At 37.3% G+C, this 27,922-nt stretch overlaps 1 protein-coding gene across 1 annotated transcript; it reads left to right on the top strand.

The window, feature by feature from the left end:
- Positions 1-10,081: 10,081 nt before the first annotated feature.
- On the top strand, positions 10,082-11,218 carry LOC140150315 (melatonin receptor type 1B-like). Its single transcript, XM_072172323.1, has one exon. It carries the CDS (start codon positions 10,082-10,084, stop codon positions 11,216-11,218), a length of 1,137 nt encoding a protein of 378 aa, XP_072028424.1.
- The last annotated feature ends 16,704 nt before the right edge of the window (positions 11,219-27,922 follow it).

The following is a 27,922-nucleotide window of genomic DNA, read 5'->3' as shown; positions in this document are numbered from 1 at the left end:
AAAGCTTTTTTACGAATGCTATACATAAGTATAAGCTTATTATCCTCTTCAACAATAGGATTAAATATTGGTGCTTGTACGGTGTACCATCTCCGCCAATTTCCCTTTTTTAATTCCCCCTTTTTTTTTTAATTTCCCCTTTTTTTTAATTCCCTTTTTTTAATTTCCTTTTTTTTAATTTCCCTTTTTTTAATTTCCCTTTTTTTTTAATTTCCACTTTTTTTTTTAATTTCCCTATTTTTTTAATTTCCCCTTTTTTTTTAATTTCCACTTTTTTTTAATTTCCCTTTTTTTTAATTTCCCTTTTTTAATTTCTCCTTTTATTTTCTCAAAAGCAGAATCTTGGCCGAGACACATACTCACAGAATTTGCTCGCTTCCCGCTGCATATGCTGGTCTTTACGCACTGTAGTCTTTACGTGTGACAGACCATGGATATAGTATATGGACAGACCCAGTCCCTCATTTCAAATATATAGTTTTGGTTTCTCTTTTGTTCAGAAACCAAAAATCAAGGGATTAAAAAGTAGAGCTGATCTGATCTGCAATCATAACACTATTATGCTGGGAGGGCACAGTATAGGGTATATAACCAGAAGTATACAATAGCCTATTGTGCTAACATAATTATTATCATGATTGATATCGGAAATCTATCCCGCGGACGACAGTTGATGCTCTCTGTCGAAGGTAGGTGGCATATTACACTCACGAGTTCTAGGCCTAGAAATCATATACATGCGCGTATACTGAAGGATGGGGTGGGGTGGGGGAATTTGTTTGCTTGTATGAAACATAAACGATGCATGGAGATGATTTGATTATGAATTAGTTTATTATCCCCGGAAGCACAACCCATACCTCTTTAAGAGGGGCTCCCTCCCTATATAACCACCGCTTTCCTAAATTACCCCTTCCCCTCCTCCTCCCTACCTACATTCGATATCTTCATCTCGAGCTCTCCTCCCCTTCTCTTTCACTTCCAATGCTCTCTCTCATATGTTTCTCTCTCTCCCGGCCCATATCCCCTTGCCCTCCACCCCCCCCACACACACACACCCCAATCTTCTCCCTCTATCTTCTACTTTTTGCAGTAAAAATTGCTTCAGTAAAAGTCATTAGGTTATTAGAGGTCATATAATGGCCTTCCATCGATTCTGGTACATGGGATTAAGGACATGAATCGATTTTGTTTATAGCACCTATACAATTACAGTAGTGGCCCCTTTTGTAATGTCGAATGCAAATATTTCGATGGTCTATATATTTTCACAGTGAAATCAGCTTAGGCTATTTCGTAGTCTCAAGCCAATGCTTTCAAACTAAATCAATGCTTTCAAATGTAGACTGTTTTGTTCGACTTCTCTGCTCGTGAATATTGCACTGCGAAATTTAAACATTTCTTTTGTATACTTAGATCAGGTAACTCGAAAATCCTGTAATTTTATTCGTCACACCACTTATAAGAAACTGAAACCAAAACCGAAACTACCTGTCACAAATGTTTAGTTTTAAACAAAAGGTAGAAACAAAGAGTTCGATATCTTGTGATTCAAGTGGTTAGGCAGGACAATAGGAAACCACGTGACCAAAACCAAAACCAAAACTAAAACTATATATTTGAAATGAGGCACTCCTCATTTCAAATATATAGTTTTGGTTTCTCTTTGTTCAGAAACCAAAATCAAGGGATTAAAAAGTAGAGCTGATCTGATCTGCAATCATAACACTATTATGCTGGGAGGACACAGTATAGGGTATATAACCAGAAGTATACAATAGCCTATTGTGCTAACATAATTATTATCATGATTGATATCGGAAATCTATCCTGCGGACGACAGTTGATGCTCTCTGTCGAAGGTAGGTGGCATATTACACTCACGAGTTCTAGGCCTAGAAATCATATACATGCGCGTATACTGAAGGATGGGGTGGGGTGGGGAATTTGTTTGTTTGTATGAAACATAAACGATGCATGGAGATGATTTGATTATGAATTAGTTTATTATCCCCGGAAGCACAACCCATACCTCTTTAAGAGGGGGGTCCCTCCTATATAACCACCTCTTTCCTAAATTACCCCTTTCCCCCTCCTCCTCCCCTACATTCTATATCTTCATCTCGAGCTCTCCTCCCCCTTCTCTTTCACTTCCAATGCTCTCTCTCATATGTTTCTCTCTTTCTCCCGGCCCATATCCCCCTTGCCCTTCAACCCCCCCCACCCCCCCACACACACACACCAATATTCTCCCCTCTATCTTCTACTTTTTGCAGTAAAAATTGCTTCAGTAAAAGTCATTAGGTTATTAGAGGTCATATAATGGCCTTCCATCGATTCTGGTACATGGGATTAAGGACATGAATCGATTTTGTTTATAGCACCTATACAATTACAGTAGTGGCCCTTTTGTAATGTCGAATGCAAATATTTCGATGTTCTATATATTTTCACAGTGAAATCAGCTTAGGCTATTTCGTAGTCTCAAGCCAATGCTTTCAAACTAAATCAATGCTTTCAAATGTAGACTGTTTTGTTCGACTTCTCTGCTCGTGAATATTGCACTGCGAAATTTAAACATTTCTTTTGTATACTTAGATCAGGTAACTCGAAAATCCTGTAATTTTATTCGTCACACCACTTATAAGAAACTGAAACCAAAACCGAAACTACCTGTCACAAATGTTTAGTTTTAAACAAAAGGTAGAAACAAAGAGATCGATATCTTGTGATTCAAGTGGTTAGGCAGGACAATAGGAAACCACGTGACCAAAACCAAAACCAAAACTAAAACTATATATTTGAAATGAGGCACTGTGTAGAAGTATTATTTACACCACTGATATAGCCTGTGCCGGAGCCTGTGTGCTAGGGCCGTAGACTTATTTCAAGTCACGGGAAAACCATAAGAATTACTAGTATATAAATCGCAGTGGTTTTATCCCGGCCCGTGAGGGGGGGGGGGGTGTAATTTTCCCAAGGCGTGCCAAAAAAATTGCTTGCTTCCCTTCTCGGCCTGCCAAAAAAATCTTCGCCCCCCCCTCGTTTGCACATGCCAAATGTTTTAAAATTGCCATTAAAATTGCCATGTAAAGGGACGGCATATTCGTACTATTTAATAAAGCTATTTTATGACTATTAGGCCTATGTGACTATTTTTGCATTTTTCTCACAAACTAATAACACACTGGTATAGGAACTGCATTGGCTTCCTGTGTTCCCATGAATTGTTGTTTAACTTATGTTGATTGTATATAAATGTAATAATGATAGGCCTATTGCTCCGTCATATTTATCTGAACTTCTTTCAAATTATGTTCCCACTCGTAGGCCTGCTCTTCGATCTGGAAACATGCAACTTCTTCAAGAAACAAAATAAGAGCACATGAGTCATTTGAAATTGCAGCTCCACGTCTATGGAATGAATTGCCTATATATTTTAGAACTGCTAAAAATGTAACTATATGTTTAAAAAGATGTTAAAAACTCATCTTATGTCGGGGTTTGCTCAGGAAATTTGAAAATGCCACCAAATAGTGAAAAACTGTATAAAATGTCTAACTTTTGTGTTGATTTGTAAAATAAAACAAAGAAAAGTGATTATTTAGCAGTAATCAACCATTAAACAATCAATTCTAGCATTAATTTTAGGCCTGCGATCCAAGATTCTGGCCATAGGCCTAGTGCTTTACAGTGGACACGGAAAATCACGGAATCGTCCAATTTGCAACACGGATTTTAGATTTTGTAACACCATGAACACGGAGAAATCGTGGCTTTAGCTATAGGCCGAATAAAGACTTATACAGTGGAAGGGTCTAAATATTTAATATATTATTAACAATTATTATTCTAATCTAATTCAAATTAGGCCTTCTTTAATATAAGCCTCGTGATCACTCTATTGGATTCGGATTGTTTTACTAGGTTTGGATTTAATTTTTGTCTTCACTATAGGCCAAGATATAAAAAAAAATAGAAAGCTATGCGAGCGCTATCCATGTTGGACAGCTGTGTTCAAATATAAAGTACGGACGAAGCCTTGACTAAGGCTAATGCTCCCCGCGGTATACTAACATGAATCCACTAGCTGCAACATTATACGCACATCAAAAAAAATATCGGGAAATTAAAAAAAGGGAAATTCAAAAAAAAAAAAAAAGGTAATTCAAAAAAAAGGGAAATTAAAAAAAGGGAAATTAAAAAAGGGGAAATTCAAAAAAAAAGGAAATTCAAAAAAAAAGGGGAAATTCAAAAAAAAAGGGAATTCAAAAAAAGTGAAATTAAAAAAAAAAAGGGGAATTAAAAAAAAAAGGAAATTGGCGGAGATGGTACACCGTATGCTTGACTGGAATTACGTGCTATAAAGACAGAGATAAATGCAATTTATCGCGTCTGATGTCACTGTCAATTACGATCCTTGATTGGTTTACACAGGTTAATCAGCGCGTAAAAGGAAGACCGATCTATCTGGTGCTGATCGGAGAAAAGGAATAGCAGCAAATGGCGAAAAAGTTCGTACTTTTACAAGGCAAAAAGCAGCTTTTCTAGGGATTGTGGACATGGTGCCTTCACCAAAGAAAGTTTCTTACTATAAAGCCCTAACTTTTGAGATGGTTTGCATGTCGAAAGGTGCAAAATCAACAATAAGGCGCCCGGTTATAAATCCGCGTTCAGCAAGTCATCATCACGACACTTGTAAACAAACCGTGCTCGAGTTTGATTGACAGGTGACGTCAGACGCGATAAATTGTCTTTATATTTGTCTTTCATTATAGTGTCATTGGTTATTGTTAAAAGGCAATAAGGACAGTGTGTAATTGCAATATTTCCTCTGAATAGGAAAGACTCTCTGCATCGAACCATGGATGCTGGTGGTTCGAATTAAGCCCATCCTGACTCCACTTCGCAGCGGTATGCGATGCTGCGATGCTTTTCAAACATCTCAGCATCCCGCGATGAAATTAAAATGTACAGGTGGAGTCAGTATCGGGCCTTAGGAATAAAAACCCAATTCGAAATGATGCGCTTGAGAATTCAACAATATAAATAATGGTAGCTCTATTATAATACACATTAATGATAAAATTCCAAAATATAATACGTTTTCTGTCTTTGCTTGTCACGTGGTAGCGATTATATTTTTAAATAAGTTTCAAATGAATAACAACAAGACAAGTAGCCGAGTGGTCTAAGGCGCTAGGCTCATAGAGTACTAAGCGTTGTGCCGTGAGTTCGAACCCCGCCTCTGCCAAACTTTAAAAGAAGTAAATTAAAATTTGACTTTTTTTTATTTCATATTTGGGAATGATGTGACTGGGAGAATTTATGTATGGTGTGGAGTGGTGTAATAGGGCATGTACTTTAACTGGCCGGCGCGGTCCGGTGACTAAGTCTTTATTGGGCGTTTTATCGGCAGTCAACGAGTAATGTGTTAGGCGGTCTACTTGTTCATCATTGAGAATGTAGCACTACATGTACTACCATGAAAACATCCAAAATAAGTTTTGTGATAAACTTTCGCTTTGATTCCTTCCTCAGAAACTATTAACTTTGACCAATCTACGATTTACCAGTCTGAAGTTATGAGCGCAAAGGTCGAAAATCAAAAGTTGGGTTCCAAAGAGATGAAAATATTCTCAAATTGTTTGTTTCCTTATCCGCCAATCCAAACAAAAAGGATAGTTTGCACTATCTATGACATATCGTCACCCTGCTACGATAATGTCTTTCTTAAGCGATTTAACCTGCCCCTGCAAGATCTTATCACCATTTACGTTGGCCACATCAGACCACTGCTAGAGAACTTAGTCATTTTGTGGCATAGCAGTCTCACAAACGTTCAGACTACTGCTTTGGAAAGAGTCCAGAAGCGGATACTGAGAATCATGTTGCCTCAGCAATATATATCTTATCATGATGTAATCTAGAAGCTTCTAGGTATGCTCCCTAGACTCGTTGGTTACCAAAAGGCAACAAAATGTCTTGCCTTTGCAAACCTATTACTATTACTAAAATATGATGACCCAACCTTCCGCGACTGGTCCGTTACCCACCGGGGTTACCCACTGATAGGCATTCTGCCCATGACAGGAACTTGCTCACAAACTCAAAACATAAACTTGGATAACCAAAAGATATTATATACCTCATTATAGACTCTTGTCATCTGGTTAAAAGTGCGGTCATTGAATTAGCTATGCCCTCAAAATGAACTATGTACCGGTCATGGAAACGAACTATGGACTGGGTTGAGTCTACGCATGCGCAATCGCAACGTACGAGGGGGTATCAAAAAGTTTTAGAAATCGTCCAGAAGTGAAAGAGCTATATCAATGAAATTTTGTCAGTGCAATCACTGGTCCTTATGTACACTATGGTGCAAAAATGGTCTCATAAGTATGTTTACTTTTTTTACAGACGACGCTAGATGCTAATAACCTGCTGCCCAGTACGTAGCTAGCTGCAGTTACTGCGTATAAACTGCAAGATTGAGAAAATTGAGGCAAGCAGCGTTATTAAGATCCTGCATTTGAAGGGTTGCAGTGCCTAGAAAATCGATGATGAAATGAATGTTATCTTCGGTGGTGATTGTGATATTGTCACTGTTGCTTTTTGGAAAATGAATTTTTATTTCATCACAGATTTTTGGGGCACTGTAACCCTTAAAATGGAATTTAATCATGCTTCATGCCTCAATTATCTCCATTTTGCTGGTTATGCGGTTACAAAGGCAGGTACTGACATCTAGCGCCTGTAAAAAAAGTAAACATTCTTATGAGACCATTTTTGCATCATAGTATACATAAGGACCAGTGATTGCACTGACAAAATTTCAATGATATAGCTCTTTCACTTCTGGGCGATTTTTAAAACTTTTTGATACCCCCTCGTACATCCATTCGGTATATAAAACAAAATTAATATTTACTGCTTTATATTCGGGGCATGGTTAAAATTATAGGCCCGCGGCGATTACAAAATCATGCTAAAAAATTAGCCCGATATAGGGGGGGGGTCATAAATAATTTACTCCGGTCACCTACATATTCATGACCCACCCCCCTTCCGAAGAAAATGACATCCCCTAACTGCAATATTTTGCATATTTACCATGTTTAGCGCCAATGTTTTCATACTTGATGTACATTTAAGTCATATAATCTTGTGCCGCTTTTGGTTTAAATGCCTGGGCTGCATCTTATAATTATATTTTCAACGTGCAATAGCATTTGAACTTCTGATCTTATAAAGTGTGCTTTGATAGGTTTTATTGGTCTTGTTGCTCTGGAGCGAGTGAGCATGCCCTCATTAGGGGTTTGGTGCTTTTTCTATCTCTTCTTCTCTCACCACTCTTGGATCTTGATGATTCGCTCCACACTCAACATGACTCCATCTTTTTACTGTTAATATTCTGTATTCTTTATATGTTTCACTATGTGCAATTTTGAACAGTATGTTTCGGATTGTTTTATCCATTTATTTATCATGTTTATTGGTTATTTAAATGATTTTGCCCTGGGGTGAGACAACCTCCTTTCCACCTTTTTCCCCTGGCCCTGTTGTGCGCACTTTCAGCTGCGGACTTTTCTTACCTTGGTGTTTGGTTGCAGGAGGAAGTCTCGCCCCTTGGTGGAACTGTGTGCTCTGTGTTTTTTTTGTGTGTGTTGTTTTTCATTGATTGTAAATTTCACACCGATTCAGCTTTTAGCTGCGACCGTGTCTTTTAATAAATGAATAAATGAATGAATGACTGACTGACTGACTGACTGACTGACTGACTGACTGACTGACTGAATGACTGACTGACTGACTGACTGACTGACTGACTGACTGACTGACTGACTGACTGACTGACTGACTGAATGAATGAATAAATTAAGTGTTTGCCAAATTAAGTGTTTGTAGTTTTGAGAACAAGTTCAAATATGCATTTAAATATAATTATTTACCAATCTTTGCACAAGAACAAATAATAATGAGTGACATTAAGGGGGTACTACACCCATTGCATTTTTTTTGCATTTTGTGAAGAAATGAAAAAAAGAAATTGGACAAAGTGGTATGCAAAATGAAGGGGCAAATCTTCTCGTTCAATTGGTGGCATCAGTATCAATGACGCGTACATACTTCTAATGGAATGTATAAGCCAAAAAGTGGTACATCACTGATGTTTTAAATTCACTTCATTTTGGAAAGCTTACTATCAACGGATTTCGTTAAAATTTTGGATATGTGTTGCTAACACATTAGGGAAATAATGTTGATATGTAAAATGGGAATAAGTGGTCCCTGATTTCTTTTATGACTTCATGAACTTGGTGCTCCACAACTATCAAAAAACGAACCGGTTAAAATGCTTCTATTTTCAATGTTGAGCTATATTTTGTATTTTGAACTTGCGGCACTATTTCACTGAAATTTAATTAAGCCATAGGTAACAGCAATGTTGAAAAAGATTGTATTTTTTGTCACCTATACCACCATATTAGGTAGTTTTCCGTAAGCTTCATTTTTGTGATTTTGGTAACTATTTTATATTTATTTGCCCAATCCATCTCAACTAGGCAATCTAAATTGTACTCACCATTTACATCCCAAGGTATTTTAGTATATCCACCTCACACATTTCCATTATATATCCAGTAACAGACAAAATATCAAAATTGATGCCTCATTATGACATGTATGATATCACAGACTATCACATGTATTCAAAATTGATGCCTGAATTTGACCTGAACCAATTGACCTATAACCTGACCTTTGATGACCTTATAGCCTTTTTTAATCTCTTTTCCTAACAACACATTATAGAAGATACATACATGGTGTAGTATTAAATTGTCTATGTGGAAGAGATTAGGCGTATTTAATTTATTCAGTGTTATAATCAGTGAGTACATTTCTATAGATAGTATAACAAAGGATTTAATGTATTCTATTCATGTATTCTACTTGGACATGTTCAATAGAATAAATTATGGATTGTTTTGAAACACACATCTCAGTTACCAGGATACAGTAAACAAAAAAATATATAGGGCTAAAATGACTTACTAAAATGGTTTAAAAACACTTTGTATGTAGTTATATTTTATAAGTTCATGATATGAGGTGATGAACATATAAATGTACTTTATAAATTTGCAAGAAAAAAAAGAAGAGGGGTACTGATGAAAATCAGGGTATTATTCCCCCTTAAAAGGAATAATCAGATATTATTAGGGTGATTACGTAAATGATGCATCAATACCTACTTAGTCGTATTGATTGTGACCCATTTGGTTGTCAAATTTGAACTGCGGATATTCATTATCTAAACGTTTAGAGGTCTTTGGCGAACAAAAATGCGGTTTCGCACTTTTGGTTTCTAAACACAACTTCAAATTTGATGTATACAAGGCGGCCGGTGGGGCACAAATTATCACAAAAATGATGATTCAGTGCATCTTTCCTACATTTGGAGCAGTATAACTATTTCATATTGGTCCATATTTGGGCATATTATGCAACCATTTCTCTGAATATAGATAACGCGTTGATCTGTCATCCGCCATGGCCGGTCATTGCCGATTCTCTATGCTCGGGATCAGTGGCATTCTGCAAATCTACAATATCCAGATACGTGGTGCAATAGGTGACAAAATTCTTCATGTTATAGCTTGAAGATGTTCGCAGATATGTTTCAACTTCAAAATTTACTAAAAGTGTGGTTTATGGGTTTTGCTACACGGACTAGTTCAAGTCCGTATTGAAATTAGGTCATAAGTCCAACGCATTATGGGAAAACAATAATATCCGTTAAAGAATGATAACCCCACGAACGCGTGAGTTAGTTCCTGGTTGTAATATTACTTCCCGATAGGAAAGTACTAGACCGGATTATGGGATATATAATAACCCAACCGTTCGTGAACTTTAGTCATATTAGCTCCTACAGCCAAAGAGTGTACATGACATTAGCTGGACTGTGCCAGTTACTGAATTCAACAGACGAATCGAGCATTTTTCTGCAAAAAACAACCAAACTGTGAACTAGTCAAACGAACATATTGCAATCATGTTGGGGTATTTAATTATGACAATCACGGTTACCATACTGGGTGTATTCGGAAACCTGCTGGTACTGGCTACGCTTGTCATGGACAGAAAACTTCGCGTTTTAAACAACTTATTCCTGGCTAATTTAGCACTTGCAGATTTGTTCATAGCAGGTATTATCCACCCGTTTACAGCCGCTGGTATCATGGGGAAAAAAGAGCATCTGTTTTTCCAAGACCAAGAATCTGATGGAAACCGTACAGCAGCTGATACGACGGGGGACGTGTTTTTGCAAGACTATGAATCTGGTGATAACCGTGAAATTACTTACCTCTGCGAGTTTTTAGCATCATTTTGCATCATAAGTTGCTCTGCGTCTGTTCTGAGCATTGGTGCTGTTGCTATGAATCGCTACGTATATATCTGTCATAATCGCAGTTATCAGAAGATTTATAATCGCTACACTATCCCTATCATGGTGGCTCTGATCTGGGTAACCGGTGCCCTCGTAGACCTTCCAACCTATTTCGGATTTGGAAATCACGTTTTCCACCAGAGAATTTCCAGTTGCTTCTTCGATACAACGCATCCTCACTACAAATGGTTCTTCGTCATTGTGGGAATTTTCACTCCAGTTGCAGCTACAGTGTATTGTTACGTTCGCATTTTGTATCTGGTACATAAAAGCAATAAGCGCCTCCGTAATCGTAGCAGGAATGCACCTACTTCCAAACATGACAACTCTATCAAATCTGCAGATGTTAGGTTGCTGAAGACAGTTGCAGCAATGGGTGTTCTCGCTGTGGTCATCTACACGCCTTTCTCGATCACCTTACTCGCGGATAACGGACAGGTCCCTGTAAGAGTGTGGAGATTCTCAAATGGACTTATGCATAGTTTTAGCTGTTTCAATTGGTTCATTTACGCGCTTACAAATAACAGGATTCGGGACGGCATGAGATTGATTATAAAGAAGTTGACATGTTGCAGATGTGTTACTGAAGGCCAGGAAATGGAAATGACGGCCACTGGAACAAGCGGGGCCAGAGGAAATAAAACAATAGGTACCTCAAGTGGGGGACTCTCTAGCGATTTCAGAAGCTCCAAGGAAGACATTGTTGAGAACGAAAAATTTAAGAAGAAAGGCGTTAACATGGCTGATATTACTATTTAAAAATCGTCTTTTTTGGAAAATTGTGATTTAAACTGTTTCAGCCTTCCATTTAAAGGTAGACCTACAATAAGTCTCGTGTAAAATGTGGGGTAATAAATGCCTCATACCTTGACTAAAACAGTACTTTAATGTAATTTCATGCACTGTATCTTACCCCGGGTAGCTTACATAGCTAGAACCAATCAGAGCAAGCGTTAGAAAAATCCAAACCATGTATTGATTGTGAATATATGCACGGGAGCACACTCCGCGTAGTGCTTTTGGACGCGTTCATTTTTCTTGCGGGTTGAGATGTTGATGCGTCTAATGCACTCCCCTTCGGGGCTCATGCATTAGAGGCATCAACATCTCAGTACGCGTGCATTTATATTTTGTACAATTTCACTTGAGCAAGTGATACGCATTTATTAAACATTACATAATATATAACTTAGGTCAGTGGCTTGTTGAATCCGTTTAATTGTACTCATTAATGGTAGAAATGTGTGTGCTGTAGTGGAGGTAGCCTTATTTTAACTTTCAAATGTTGTTAACGCTTGTGATATATCAATGGAAATGTTTTGTTTGTTTGTTTGTATATTTGATGTATGTAAACAAAACTTCCACTGTAAAAAGGATGTATATATCATTATTTGTAAATATTGCATAATACCATGAAAACAGTGATTGTACTATACCATGCCATTTATATGTCATACGGTTATAATATCAAAATCGTGTATTTTAAAACAAAAATTGAATGACGCCTGTTGTAAATTTATGCAATGAAACCGCTATGACAGCAAGAATGATAAGTCTACCAAAGTCAAATCATTAGAAGACGTTATCAAGTTGGTTGCTCTGCATTCGGTCCGATTTTGTCTAAAATCTAGGACCCGTTTTTTAATGTTTTTGAAATTTTGAAATATGTATACGTTTACATACTTTAGACCAACAACAGCAGTTATGAGGCCCAGATTTTTCCATAATTCCAGAGTTTAGACCAACTAAAAGTTTTTGTTGAATTATTGTAGATTAAATATTCAGATACGTTTTTTTCATAGCTGACTTCTTGGAGTACCTGTCTGAAGACGAATGCCGTGTGTCCAATCCTACCAATTGCACATAACAGCATTCAGTATGTGCATATCTTATGACACATGGGTTTTGTGATGTAGAAGCGTATTGAACCATTTGTGTTTATTGTGTGCATTGGAATTAATATTGCAGCAATTATAGTATCTTGGAAAAAGTTTTCCAATACTTTTCTTTCTTTCTTTTTTGCTTGTTGCTTTCTTTCTTGGGGAGACACACACCTGTTTTGACAATAATTTAAGTGTCCCGAGAGATAATTTGTTTAAGATTTTTTTTGAAAAATGTATGTTTTGAATTGATAAATCATCGATTTCAAGACTGAAAGTTAGACGATATCGATATCAAAATATGTTTTGTTTAAACAAGACACTCTTGTTATCTTTATTTGTTATAACCATAATGTGATATACAGAAGGCAATTGAGTATTTATTTTTAATGAAATTAATCGATAATTCATCAATTTCAAGATTGGAAGTTAAGACGGTATCGATATCAAAACACATTTTCTTTACCATTTTCTTTAAACAAGAAACTCTGGATATCTTTATTTATTGGCACGTTTACCAGTAATGGTTCAGAATGACCTCAGAACTACAAGCCAAATTGTTTTAAAAAAATGTACAAGAAAGTCCCTTTCAAATCTATCCGATACCCGAAAGTTTCGGTCCAAGTAATAATTACGACAAATACGTTAATCAGTGACGTTTTTGTTGACACTCTAGCCTCGAAAATCCCTGGAAAAACTGTTTTGAATATCTGAACAAACCTCGACAAAAGTAAAAGTGTAAATGAAACCAATACGGAGTGTTTAGAAATACCTTGGTGGGGACTGGAAATATGTAGGGGTCAGAACATTTTTGGATTTCTAAATAGGGGGTTGGGTGTATGAACAGGGGGTCAACAGTTTTAGGCACGTAGATGGGGGGTGTAAAAATAGTTTTGTAGCTAATATGAGGAGGTCGAAAAGAGTTAGCTCCATTAAGAGGGGTCAGAAAGGTTTTTGGTTTACGAAGAGGAGGAGGGATAAATGTTTTATATATGAACATGTATTTTCCAGCCCTACCCCACGAAAGTGTATCTGAACACTGCCCAATTGCCGACAAGATACAAATTATATCATAATTAAATTATATAAAGTAAAGTTAAAAATGTTCTGATCACACCACTTATTTGTTGAATTCACACCCTGGCATTGCCGCAGAAATTAATAATGAACTCTGGGGTTAAGGGCGATACATATACCGTAAACGTTCGCCTAATGGCGCTTTTGGATTCTTAGAAATGTGAGAGCGCCATCCTTGTAAAATCTCAACAGCATTAAGGATACGTGTATGTTAAATTGAGCAACCTGGACATAATGCCTCAGAAAAAAATATCGTGACATGACCCAATACTTTAGGTCACTAGGTTAGTTGCTAGAGCAGCAAATGTTTTAGGGTTTCTTCAGGTATTCTTTCTCAAAGTGCCATTGGACTTAATTTGTAAATCGATTCATACGTATACCTAACTCATTTTGGTAAATCTTTTTATAACATTGTAATTTCTTCATATTTTTTTAATATTCTTCAGTTCAAAATTACACCCTTCTATTGTCTGACCCGTTAGCTCAGTCGGTAGAGGGTGCACCTTGAATGGTGAATGGTACTTGTTCGGATCTTGATTTCTGCCCCCACTTTTATGGGAAGAAGGGTCAAGAAATGTTTTTGGATTTTGTCCCCATTTTACGAACGAATATTGTGATTTTTTTTAAATTTAATTTTAATTTTCTTATTTTTTTTCAGATAAATAGGCACTGCGAACAAACGGCAACAAAAACCGCTGACAAAATTTGCTCCACCTGCTACCTATCAATGCGTGATATATTCCACTACATTTAACAGTTAAATGACCTTTGAAAAATAGAACGGCCTCAATGTTTCAAATTGTGTAACTACATTACTTTATTCATTTATGCATTATAAATGATCAGCTATTTTTTCTTTTCTTAAAAGTATCGAACCCAAGTAGATCAGACCATTGATCATATAACTATCAGACCACGAAGTAGTTACGTAACTCCGTGATGGTATCGGAACCAAGCACAGTTTGTATGGCGATCATTACGATCACGCTATTTTGGTATGCCTTTTTTGTGTACTGATTGTTTCGATCGTGGTTCATTACTTGAGCGCGTGATCCCGTTGACATAGTAACATTACGTAACTTCGATACCGGGCTTCGATACTGAATAGTTGTTGAGTGCACATAATATGGAAAGCCATTGGGGTATTGTGTGCCTTCCAAAGCGCCTTATAACATGTTCTCATTGTGTTGTGGAATCCTAGCCAGTAAAAGCCCAGTATTCAATGATAGCTATAGAGGCCTTTTATCGATTGGCTCCAAACAAAGGATTTGAACCGGTTTCTTCCCCGTAATCATGGCGCAGTGCAGTCCATTCAATCAAATGTTGTCATCAACCTATTTGATCGTAGTGCATTTTGTTATGTGTGTGAGACGAACTGTCGCGGTAGATGCAATCATGCTTTTGTTGAATGCATTTGAGTAGTCCGCCATATTTACGGGATGATACGTCATATGCACAGCCTCTATTCAGTTGTATGATTTTGTTCGTTCACTCATTCAAATTGTATTTATATCATTTGAAGACTGAGCCTATTATGATACATCCTCCGTGGAACAGTTTCAAACAAACATAGCTAGGGATTATTGGGGCAGAGGTTATCTTTTGAATCCTCTTAGAGGGCTATCATTTTTTTTCGGAAGGGGGGGTCCCAAATTTACAAAAAGTCTGCGTCAATAAAATTGCGCACCCCCTATTTCGGCAACAAAAAGTTTATGATCCCAAACCCCAAAATTGTATTGAAATCAGTATTTTTGAATAAATAACACACTTTCTGTGGTCATCGTGTGACTTCCTACATTTTGGTCATAAAACATTTTATGACCCCTCCTATTATTCTTTCCAAGACTTTATGACCCCTGTATATTCGGGACCCCCCCCCCTTCGAATAAAATGATATACCTCATGACCACTGATGCATAGGCAAGGACACTCGCGCGAATTGAAAGACTTGTCGCACGCGACAGTTCGTCTCACACACATAACAAATGCCTATACAATCAAATAGGTTCATTACAACATTTGATTGAATGGATTGAGTTACTCTAAAATGAAACGATAAAAACAAAGAATCGTGAAAAGACACATACAAGATAAAATAATAAAATTATATAAACAATGTTAAAGATAAAATCAAGAAAATAGAGAATAACATTTCCTCAGAAAAAAAAAAACATTGACAGACATCATAATCTGTCAGAAATTACTGCATGAGATTCGAACCATCTTCTCCACAAGTTCTCTTTATCGTCGCACTAAAGTCTAATGCTCTGCTCACTGGGCCACAACGTATCAGGTGAATGATTACCGCACTATCATGAACAAGTTTGTTCGATCTTGTTCATAATTGTATGTGTCGATAGGTTTCACCCTTTAACTACACGTGCCCTTAATGATCAGTGATAATAGTCGGCTTTTTCAGGGATGGCGCTCTCTCATTTCCATGAACTCCGTAGCGCCATTAGGCGAACGTTTACGGTATGACAGCCAATGACTATCCAGAATTTGAAGCTTAGAAAGAGGTTGTGGCCGGGGGTTGTGGAAATCATATTCAAGACGGGCCTTTGCTTCTTTGCGTTTTTTTAAATAAACCTATATTTGCAGTTTTAAGATTTCGTATTTTGACGTTATGATATTGAAATAAAGTTGGTATATATAATATGAAAGCATACTCGGTCAATACGGAACGAGAGTATAACCTCAGATAAGAGTATTGGCTGAGCTTGTTGAGTATACTTCCTTGTAAGGCATGCCAGCCAAGTTTCTATTTACAAGTAATTAAAGTAACAGCGTTAGGTCTGTTTTGCATTTAAAACACAATACAAATGCTAATTGAAGGATTATATTAGTAACCAGAGGCCACATTCACGTAATACCTATCATTCTAACATCATTCAATTTTGCGTTTAAGCTGTATGTAATATATTTTTGAAGTTGCTGATTCGATCGGAAGCAAATCTGAAATTTGGATATAGCAATATACAGCAAAATAGCCCGGGCCCAACATTAAGGAGTTCAATTAATTGGTGTGCCTGGTCCTGGGGGGGGTGAGTAGAGTGCATGAAGCATCTTATTTCTCGTGTCTGATGCTTTTAATACTGTATCCCTTCACTCTTGTTGTCCTAAACCTGCTGTAAACCATTGATTGGCCTATGTGGTTGTCTTTTATAGTGCCTATATAACTTAGTTTTTGGCCTGTGTCACTCCTCATGGGCTACTGTTTACTCTAGCATTTTATTCAAACCCGTCTACACGATAATCCTCGTTATAGGCCTATAAACGTATGCCTAATTCTCCAATAAAGCTTGAATGCTCAACCAGCACGAGCTAGTATACTAGTACGTTCATCTCCGTAACAAATCAACTCTGCTTAGACCACTGAAACCGCTTTACGCTGCAAATTTCGTTCATGGTGATTCAAGGAATTGTGCCTAGATGGAAACTTTATTTTCTTTCTGTTCCGCTCCAGCTCGTTCTGTCTGTTTCTATTTCACGAGCCTTTCTAACATTTAAAACAATAGGCCTAAGATATCACTTTCTCTCTCAAGTCGTTCTTTCATAACTAGCCCTGGGATATTTGCACAGAAGCAGGGTGAGGCATGTACCCTGGTTCGAAATACCCAAATACCAAACCAGGACAAAATTGACAAACAATAGAGGTTATCCACTTCACTCATGTGTGACTTCTAACAAAAGGCACTGGTTCCCGTAGTATTCCTCATTCAAACGAATTCAATGCACGACCTCGGAGTTACCTGCATGACTTTGGCGGGCTATTTTGAAACAGTCATGGTTGCACATGATATGCAGGTGACTTCTTTGAAATGTCCTAAACAAGGTATAGCAGTCGTTGATAGGACATGCAGCTTATAGAACATGGATAACCTCTATTGCAATGTGCATCTTCCTTTGGTTCGGTTCTAGACCAAGTTGTACTCATTTTGGCTCATTAGCATTAAAATTGCTTCGCGCGTATTTGTTCCGGTAAGGTCATTAGTAACAGGGATGGTGACGCTGTGCGGAGGGGCTTACAAAAACTGCTGATTTCAAACTGACTATATGCAATATAGTGCATATAACAGGCTGTTATGATAAACAAGCTCGATGTCGCGCTGTAATGTTGGAGGTATCGATGGCGAAAAACCTCGTTTTTTGCAAAAGTAGCTTGAATTTGGAGTGAAAATCAAAATAATGGTAGAATAAGCGTCAGACAGTTGAGAAATAATGTAGGTAGTTAGATGTTAAATTTAACGTTCCACAATCAAGATATCGATAATGTAACAAAACAGTTATTTGTCGTGCAAGATTCTCGAAAATGTTTCCCAAAACGGGCTTCTAAAATTTAATCGGTACTGCATTTGGTTCTGTTAAATGGCAACATTATTTCTTGGATCGATTTGTAGTACAATACTAAAGGAGAAAACAATCACTTGACGTGGTTTATAAAAAACAACATGGAACGCGTTTTAGATCTTGTGAACATGGTGCGTAAAAAGGATTTAAACGAAGGATTTTCAAACGGATTCTAAAAATTTGTATAAACACACAAAAATAATGTAAAGCTACATCCAATGCACCAACATTTCTTTCACTGCGGTATCTGATTGCTGAGAAAACGCGGTTTTAGAGAACAACTTTGCCGCCCTTCCTCAACAGCCCGAAAAGGTTGACCCAATTTTTTAAGGGTGGTTTGAAAAAGTGAAGAGCAAAAAAAAAAAAAAAAAAAGGATTATAAAGCAACACATTTTCATGTATAATACAATTTTTTCACAATTTGTTATACTTTTTCAAATTTTTTCCGCCCTTTTTCCTTTACTAATACTTTTTGCCGCCCCTTCTTCTTCCGCCGCCCCTTCGTTTTGCCGCCCCTTCGTTTTGGCCGCCCCCTACTTTTACCCCGGGGCTCGCGCCCCAAAGCCCCCCAAAAAATTCGCGCATGCGTCTTAATAACATGAATAATAGAAGCCAAAACACCCTCTAATTGGGGATGTTGGCTATGAACTATAGTTATCTGGCTTATTTTTGTCATTTCCGTATAAAATCGGGGAATTAGGACCTACATCCGTATATCCATCATACTATATGATTTAGCCCTATATATGATAAACGGGAAAGTACCTTGCCACCATAACACAATGACAACCCTCAACACTGACGAGCTTCCGTTTGAATCTACAGGAACTCCTCATATATTCCGAGGCTAAAAGGCTCCTAGAATAAGAACAATTTTAAAGCTATTTGCTGAGGAAGCCTGATTACCTTTTTAAAATAGCCGAGTGGGAGGGTTGTCAATGAAATATTTTTTTGTGTAAAAACTGAAGCATCATAATGTATAAAAAATATTTGAATATTAACTGTACATCATATATGACGATTCGTGATACCCAATGGTGCTAAAGTTTATGTGGTTTAGAAAGCAGAGAATTTTATTTCAATTTTATATACGCCAAAATATTTTCTGAATTTAGTGGAAATTAAGGGCTGGGGTATGAGCGACCTTCAAGTTCCGGTATCTGGAGAGGGGAAGCAATGAGTTACCCCAAATCACAGCGGCAGATAGTGACTGGGCCGCCGAGTGCTAATATATATTTATTTTGGAAGGTTCGTGTTTGTTTTAAATTTTGGGGCGTTTTTCCAAAATTTGATATTTTTGGTCATATTTCAAAAGCGACATGCCAAAGACAACTCTTTGGGCACATAGTTTGTTATTGTTATTGCAGTTCTTTTCCACATACCTACGTTAACATTCGATTGGGTGATTTACTAATATTATATATTTTATGACTGCAATTTGGCGTTTTCAATGCGTTTTACACGTATCATGAAATTAACGCAAATATCTAGTCACGCTGCTTTTAGAATTTTTACCTGATCGTCGGCTTTTGCAGGCAACAGAATGCAGATTGGCTCACTATAGATGTCGTATTCCTCTATGTGGTTCACTCATTGATAAAATGAGTTTGCATTCCTTGTAACAACACACACATTGCCGTCTGGAAACCGGGTCTGGTACTGATTTTGGGACAGCCAATAGACTTCAGCGCCGTATCAAATCTCATAAAAACCACACGACTGACGACTATGTGTTTATGTTTCCCGCACGAAAGCTTGTGTCTACATCTATTACTATACTTCTTTGGAAACGTTGACCTTTGACCATTCTTTGTATAACGCCCTGATATGACCTTGATATGTTCGCTTGATTGGGTACGTTATAGCATCCATTTCATTTAGGTGTTAGGACTTGGTCAGTATAATACTTGCAGGGATACAATAGTTTAACATGGTGTGTGAGCATGGTGAAAGACTCATTATTGATTAGGCGCGGACATATTAAAGGCACAGGTCCTTTGCGTGTATAGCAGAAAATTATAGAATGTGTGAATAGAATGTTTGGAATTTTGCAACTAAAATACTAACTGCATTCTGCATTATGTATTTATTTAGGCCTATGCCTATTTATTTATTTACTGACTTATTTATTTATTTTATTTATTTGGTATATTAGTTAGTAGGCCTAGTTTGTAATATTCCATGATAGGCCTACGTCGGTTTATTATTGATTGTTGATAACTTGACAACTTGATTGATTGATCGATTGATAGTCATTTCACATTATATTCCTAGTTTATAGGCCAATTTGAATAACATCGTACATTAGATAAATAGACCTATCAGTATTGATTTATTCTATCAAACTTCTCATAGCTGATTGTCAGTTGGCTCAGTGGTAACGCAGTAGGTTTTACAACACCGAGGTCCCGGGTTCGATTCCCACCTCTGCCTATTTTTTGCAAGGCTGAGAAAAAAATGAAATTTCTGGACTGCAAACTTATTTGGCGCGCGATCTGAGCTGGTCCTTTTCTGGTGGCTGTGTCTGTTACAGGCACACTCCCTCTGCATCCAAACCAGGTTCACGCTCATTAGACCTCCCTTAACACTGAATTGATGGTGAAAATTGTATGTAATTTTTAAGTAGGTCCCAACTAAAGATTATTGTTTCGTTTTTATGGGAATCTAAGAACTTTGGGGACCTACGTGGACTTCTACTATAAATTGCAAAAATCCAGACCGTGTATACACGAAAAATGGTAGGCTCCATAATACTGTATATGGGAGTAGCACGTGGCCAGGCGAGTCAAACTCGATATAATGTTTTGTGCATGTATGTATGGGAGGCCCATTTATTGTCGGATTTCTGTATGTAGAACACGCAGTTATCAACAATTGAGCGCTATTAATACACATTAATATTTTTAAGGGGGTACTACACCCATGTGGTAAATTTGTGACTATTTTTGCATTTTTCTCAAAAAATAATTACACACTGGTAACAAAAGTTATGTATATTATTGGGGCAAGGTATCCAATTACTACACTGAAATTTCAGTGACTCAAGACAAGCGGTTCAGTATATATGATAGGAAACGAGGTACATCCTAGCGGTACCTTATTTCTGATCATAAATAACAAACCGCTTATCTTGGGTCACTGAAATTCCAGTGTAGTAATTGGATTCCTTGTCCCTATGATATACATAACTTTTGTTACCACTGTGTTATTAGTTTTTGAGAAAAATGCAAAAATAGACACACATTTATCGAGGGGTGTAGTACCCCCTTAAGTAAATAAAATTCCAAAATATGGTACGTTTTCTGTCTTTGCTTGTCACGTGGTAAGCCTATGTTGAAGTTGCGATTATATGTTCAAAAAAGTTTCAAGATGGATACCAACAAGTTAGGTGGCCGAGCGGTCTAAGGCGCTAGGCTCATTCAGAATTCACGATAGCGGTACAGTCCAAGATAATACTGTCATGGATTATGTGTCATATTTTTAAAGGCATCGTTTAATTTTCTTGCGTGTGGAGCTTACTGACTTCTTTGTGAATGAGGCATTGATCATCAGCAAATAGAATCCCATTCAGTTCTGTGTAATTTGGTTTTGCTTCTCGGTTATAATTCGGTTCATATATATCAAGAAAAGGAGAGGACATAACACATGATGTCACTCACTCATTCGAACCAGTTGGCATATCCATTTTGTGTTCTCACGGCATAGATACTGCTAATGTACAAAGCTAACATTATCCAGGGGCTGTCCTTCAATTCCATATTCGTCCAATACTTTATGCCTTTTCCTGGTCTATGAAGAGTATGTCCAAGTCTGAACCATGTTCAAAGCTTCTTTTGCACAACTGACGTTTAAACTGCACTTACATGAACAACCTAAAACCGAACTGTATCTGGCTAAATTGGAATTCCACTTTTGGTCATAATCTTCTCGCTATTATCTTGTCAAACATCTTTCCTGCATGGTTCAAGAGGAATATTCCCCTGGACTTCCCGCAATTCCACAGTCTCTTTAGCTTCTCAATCTCTTCATCACCTAGATGCCCATTGAATTTGAAGTCACCCATGATCATCACTAGGTTGTCCTTATCTTGGCAGATGTTGTCTGATATATCTTCAAAAGCTGTCTTTATCTTCATCTGTGCATGAGTCATTATTACAAGGAGCATATTATTTGAAAATAATAATGTAGTACCCTGCTGATCCGGTCTTATTTGCATTTTTGGACCATAAATCCTACTCAATGATCCGATAACATGACGATATTGGTCCGATGGTGGCCCGATCTTCAATAATGGCCCAATATCATTTGCTCATGGGCCCAAGATTGGTCCGAGATTGGGCTTGGGCCAAATATTGGGCCTATATTGGACCAATATAGGCTGCCACTGTGATGCCAATATGAAGATTACCGATGGTAAGCCAAGATTGGCCCAATATGGGCAGCAAAATAATGCCGATGCCAAGATTGGCATTCGAAAACCAACGTTGGGCCAATATATGCATGTTATCTGGGGAGTAGCTCTCTTCGATGCTACCCACTCTTGACCAAACAAATACATAGTTGTTTAAGTTTCAACTATCCCACTTACTTTCCGCCTTGTGTATGCCTGTCCCATATTAAAAATAATTACGATACCGCCCCATTGTCCATTCTGGTGTCTTATCACCAAGTCCGCAGACATTCCAGGTTGCCACCCTATTTGTGCTTGGTTTCTGTCTGCTTGGTTTATATTCGTTTTCCGTTAGGGTCAGTCCTGTTACATTTTCTATTGTTCCTCTGAGCAATTGTTCTCCAATGCAGACTTGCCAGGCCATTTGCAATTTCACCAGAGCTTATAGCTCTGGCATGAAGTTTCGGCTGGTTAGGCAGATGATCAGTAGCCGTTTATCATCTTTACTAATTGGACGCCCCTGATCTGGAAACACGTTGGTCGTTGAACCATTCGTGCGTGGTTTCAACCGTACGTTATTGACATGCTTCAAGCATCGCCTTGTATCCTGAGAAGGGTATCCATTGGTAATGACATCATATCTGTTTGCCGTTGGAGTCTACATATTATAGCATACGTATACTTAACTTTTACTGGCACTAATTATAACCTTTTTATGACCATTTACTGTGAGCTCCATATACATGTATGGCTCTTCTGTACACGGGGCAGACAGCTTAATATCCCCTTTGATGGACGGAACCAGAGGATGATTTAAGCACTTCCCAGCAAGTCTTGCGGTTAGCACAGCTGTGTGAGTGAACATGACACCACTGCCCGCCCACTGCATACACACGTGCATGGTTAAATTTGAATTTGGACAGATATATTTACAGTAAAAACACCTTTAAAAGGTTGGTCGATTTCACATTTTATGTTATGTACAGAAGGTGTGAATGATCCTTCGTGCATACATCACTTTAGATCTGAAATCGACCAACTAATAATGACACACGGGCAATTCTAAAACAACATCTTTTGCACAGAGTTCAATGGGATTTGAAAAGTAAAGTGGCTGTTGAAACTCTAGTGATAACACTTTTACAGTGCATGATGGGGCTTCCTTAAATCATCCTCTGGGACGGAACTGTCATACAAACCCACCTCTAAATGCATCATGGGAAGAGCGGAAGTCTGAATTTAATCTACAGATTCTGCTGATTAAAATAAGTTAATACCCGACAAGTTTTCAACCAACGGGGATCGAACCATATGGACCTCATGCCCAGAATCAAGAATTCTAACCACAAAGCCTCTCTCATGAAGAATTCCGAACAATTTGTTGAATGGGTTGAACCTGTTCAAGCAGGTAATTTCCACTCGCGACAGGCATTTTTGAGGTAATTTGACGCAATTGAACACATTCGCTACATTATGAGCACCATAATGTAAACTTATGGAAAGCACATTATATATCAAACAATTATTTTACACCATCTCCCGACACACACTAATTAATATTTAGCCCGTACGGTTTATGCAGACTACGTTCAGACCAGCCTTGGAATTTTGTGAAAAAATATTCCATTTTAAAAATGTCAAGTCTGTATTGTGTGAATGCTGCTATCTATAGAAGATAGCCCATGTTATGCCTTGAAGATAGCTCAGTACAGTATGTGAATGCTGGTATCTACTGAAGATAGCTCATATTACGTTGTATGAATGCTGCTATCTACTGAATCTACTGAAGATTGCTCATTATATATTGTGTGGATGCTGCTATCTGTAGAAGATAGCCCATGTTATGCATTGAAGATAGCTCATTACAGTATGTGAATGCTGCTATCTACTGAAGATAGCTCATATTACATTGTACGAATGCTGCTATCTGAATCTACTGAAGATTGCTTATAATAATTATATTGTGCGAATGCTGCTATCTGCAGAAGATAGCCCGTGTTATGTATTGAAGATAGCTCATTACTGTATGTGAATGCTGGCATCTAGTATCTACTGAAGATAGCTCATATTGTATGAATGCTGATATCTACTGAATCTAATGAAGATTGCTCATATTGTGTGAATGTTGCTATCTGCAGATATAGCCCCGTTTATGTATATTGAAGATAGCTCATAACAGTATGTGAATGCTGCTCTCTACTGAAGATATCTAATATTACATTGCATGATTGCTGCTATCTACTGAATCTACTGAAGCTTGCTCATACCTTTTGTGTGAATGCTGCTATCTGCAGAAGATAGCTCATTATACGTTGTATGAATGCTGCTATCTATTGAAGATTGCTTATTATATACTGTGTGGATGCTGCTATCTGTAGAATGCATTGAAGATAGCTCATTACAGTATATGAAAGCTGATATCTACTGAAGATAGCTCATTACGTTGTATGAATGCTGCTATCTGCTGAAGATTGCTTATTATATACTGTGTGGATGCTGCTATCTGTAGAAGATAGCTCATTACAGTATATGTGAATGCTGCTATCTACTGAAGATAGCTCATATTACATTTTATGAATGCTGCTATCTGAATCTACTGAAGATTGCTTATAATATATTGTGCGAATGCTGCTAAGAATGGAAGGAAGAAAGATGGAGCGTAGAAAGTTATGAAGGAGGAATACAGAAAAGAAAAGGAAGGAATAGGGAAAGAAAGAATTACTCTGAACATGAATGAAAGGAATGAGCAAAACAAAAAATAAGAAAGAGGATGGAATAACAGGAAGGAAGGATTAATTGAAAGTAGAAATAAAGGAGTAAAGGAAGGAACAGAGAAAGATAAATGAATAGAGGGAGAATAAAGGAAGGAAAGAAGAACAAACTTCGGAAGCAAAAAAGGAATGAATTCAGAAGGTGAAATAACATAGAATTAAAAAAGTAATGAAAGAAGGAAAGAATAGATAATGAAAGCTCGAACAAAAAAGGAAGGAATAAAAGAAAGAGTATAGAGAGAAGGAATTGGTGGATGAAGAAAGTAATAAAGGAAGAAAGAAAGAAAGTTAACTAAGGAATAAAGAAATAAAGGAAGGAATATAAAAAGAAACTGAAGCAAAGAAATAATAAAGAAAGGAACTTTGAGGTATAAAGAAGAAAGGAACTCGGTATAGAAAGTATTGATTATACTTTCTAATTAGGCCTATATACTTTCTTTCTATTTTTTTTTTTATAATATGCCTATTCATAATGAATATTAGAAAAGAAGAACAAATATGTATGAATGAAAGTAGGAACGAAATAAAAAAAAGAAAGGAATGGAGGGAAGAAAGAAAAATAAAATAAACTAAAGATATGAAGAAATTAAGGAAAGAAGGAAAAAAGGATGAATAAAGAGAACTATAAAAGGGAAAGGATACGGGAAGGCAGAACAACTTGAACATCTTGAAGCAAAAAAGGACGGAAACGGGAAAACCCTTGAACTATGAAGAAACGAGAGGAATGAATGAATAAAGAAGGACATAGAAGGAAGGAATAAAGAAAAGGAAGGAATACAGTAAAGAAAGAAATGAAGGAATGAAAATTGGCCTAGGGCCTATATTATAGGGCTAGTCTATGATTGAATAATATTTTTAAATGATGTTCTGTATTTTTCTGAAATCATTCATTAATTTCATTCATTCATTCATATTTTATTTCCATAAAAATCCAAGACATTACACACACAAAATAATACATACAACACGGTAGGCTACATATGGAGGAAAAGACTGGAAGACCAAAAAGGTCTGAAAGTTAGACTTTCCTTAATTAAAATCAAATGAACTTAGGCCTACAACTTGAACAACTTGAAGCCGACTTCACATTGGCCCTAGGCCTACAATAGCCTAAGCAAAAGACAAGACAAGGGAAGGGGAGTGCTCGCGGAAAAGATCAATTATATTTAGAGATAGGTTTTGTTTTGAATTGATTACGGAAATGTTTAACAGATTTTGAAGTTTTCAGATTTTTCCAGATGGGACTCATCACTTAGTTTACGTAGGCCTATGGCATGATCAGAAAAGACTTTCTTATTTTTGGTAAGTTTACAACTTACTTCCGATTCCAGGAAAAGTTTTATTTTATTTATACAATTGCATGGGGGGGGTTGAACTTGTCACATTATAAAATGTAGGCTAGTCAACCCCAACCCCCAACCAAAAAAAAAATAGTTATATTTTATTCACAAAATAAATAATCGTGGTGGACTCTCCCTGGCCCGTGCCTAATTAGGTAGTTTTAATTTAGGAAAAAAAAAGTAATAAGCATAATGAGATCTTAATAAAAACAACATCAAATTTTGGGGTAAATTACATTGTAGGACTTTAAAATCATAAAAACCCACATGATCTAGCCAAAATTAGAAAAATGTGTGAAGGTGCAAAAACAAAATCATATTTATTTCAGTGCAGTGTTCCTAGAGTATATTCCAAAACATCATCGTTCGGTAATCCATGTATTCCAGCCGTTCAAGGTACCTATGAATAATTAAGCAGATGACGTATTTACTAGACTGCGCTGCATTCCTTTTTTTTTTTTTTTTTTGATAAACAATTCATACGTTTCCATGCATGAAACCATTTAAAATCTATGACGAAACACATCACATTTCCAGTGACTGCCCTGCCCAGAGAAAAAAGTTTCTCATGGATATCTGAGCTGTTGAATCAGAACAGGAATGATGAGTTTTCCAGTTCAGAGAGATTAATTTAGGGAATGATAAATTAAACTGGTCTACTACAGTAGACTACGTATTTACCAACTCTGAGGACGTAGTGTTTCGTCTGTTTTGACGAATACAACTAGGCCTATGTTTGAATGTCAATCCAAAGATAATATTCAATTTATTATTTATTATTACTACTGCTCTTATCATTCATTATTATTGTTATTGTTATTGTTATTATTATTATTTATATTAGTGTTATTAGGCCTATTAGTGTTATTATTATTATTAGGCCTATTATTATTACTATTATCATTAACATTATTTACATCATTATCAAGTAATCAATCAATATCTACGATATCCATGAATGCTGACGTTGCTGATGATGATGCTGCTGACGATGCTGATGCTTATGATGCTGCTGATGTCGATGCTGTTGACGATGCTGATGATGACGCTACTGATGATGATGCTGCTGCTGATGATGCTGCTGATGATGATGTTGATGCTGCTACTGATAATGATGTTGATACTAATGATGCTGCTGATGCTGCTGCTGCTGACGATGCAGATGCTGATGATGTTGATGATCAGGCGCGTAGCAAGCGGGGGGACAGGGTGGACGAAGTCCATGGGCCCCGGGGGTTCAGGGGCCCCGAGCACAAAGGCGAAAATTAAATAGGCCTAAGAGCTCATAATGGAGAGCAGGGTCGGATTTTTATACCATTGGGCCTGATGGGCCCGGGTCCAGGGCCCCACAATTGCCATATGCATCTTTCTTTTAACCTCAATAAAGGCATGTTTTCTGGGAAAAATAGTGCAAAATTGTAAAAATGTTCGCGCTTCGCGGCAGTTCGAGCGCATTCAAATAGCAGAATTCATGTTGATCTGGGGCCAAAATAGTCTGAAATTGAAATGAACAAGATATGAACCCCCTTTAGTTAAACCAAAACTTGGCCACTGACTTGAGTGCATATAGCTTTCCTCGGCACGTAAGTTCGGGGCCTCAAAATTTTGGCCTGGCCCAGGGCTCCCATGTTAGGCTAAATCTCGCCTGGTTAAAA

This window comes from Amphiura filiformis, chromosome 4 (genome assembly GCF_039555335.1).
Source record: "Amphiura filiformis chromosome 4, Afil_fr2py, whole genome shotgun sequence".
Classification (NCBI taxonomy): Eukaryota; Metazoa; Echinodermata; class Ophiuroidea; order Amphilepidida; family Amphiuridae; genus Amphiura; species Amphiura filiformis.
The sequence above is the reverse complement of the archived record's forward strand: the minus strand, read 5'-3'. Positions and strand labels throughout refer to the sequence as shown.

Excerpts from the sequence above, each read along its gene's own strand:
- LOC140150315 (XM_072172323.1), top strand. The coding sequence starts at position 10,082 with ATGACAATCACGGTTACCATACTGGGTGTATTCGGAAACCTGCTGGTA.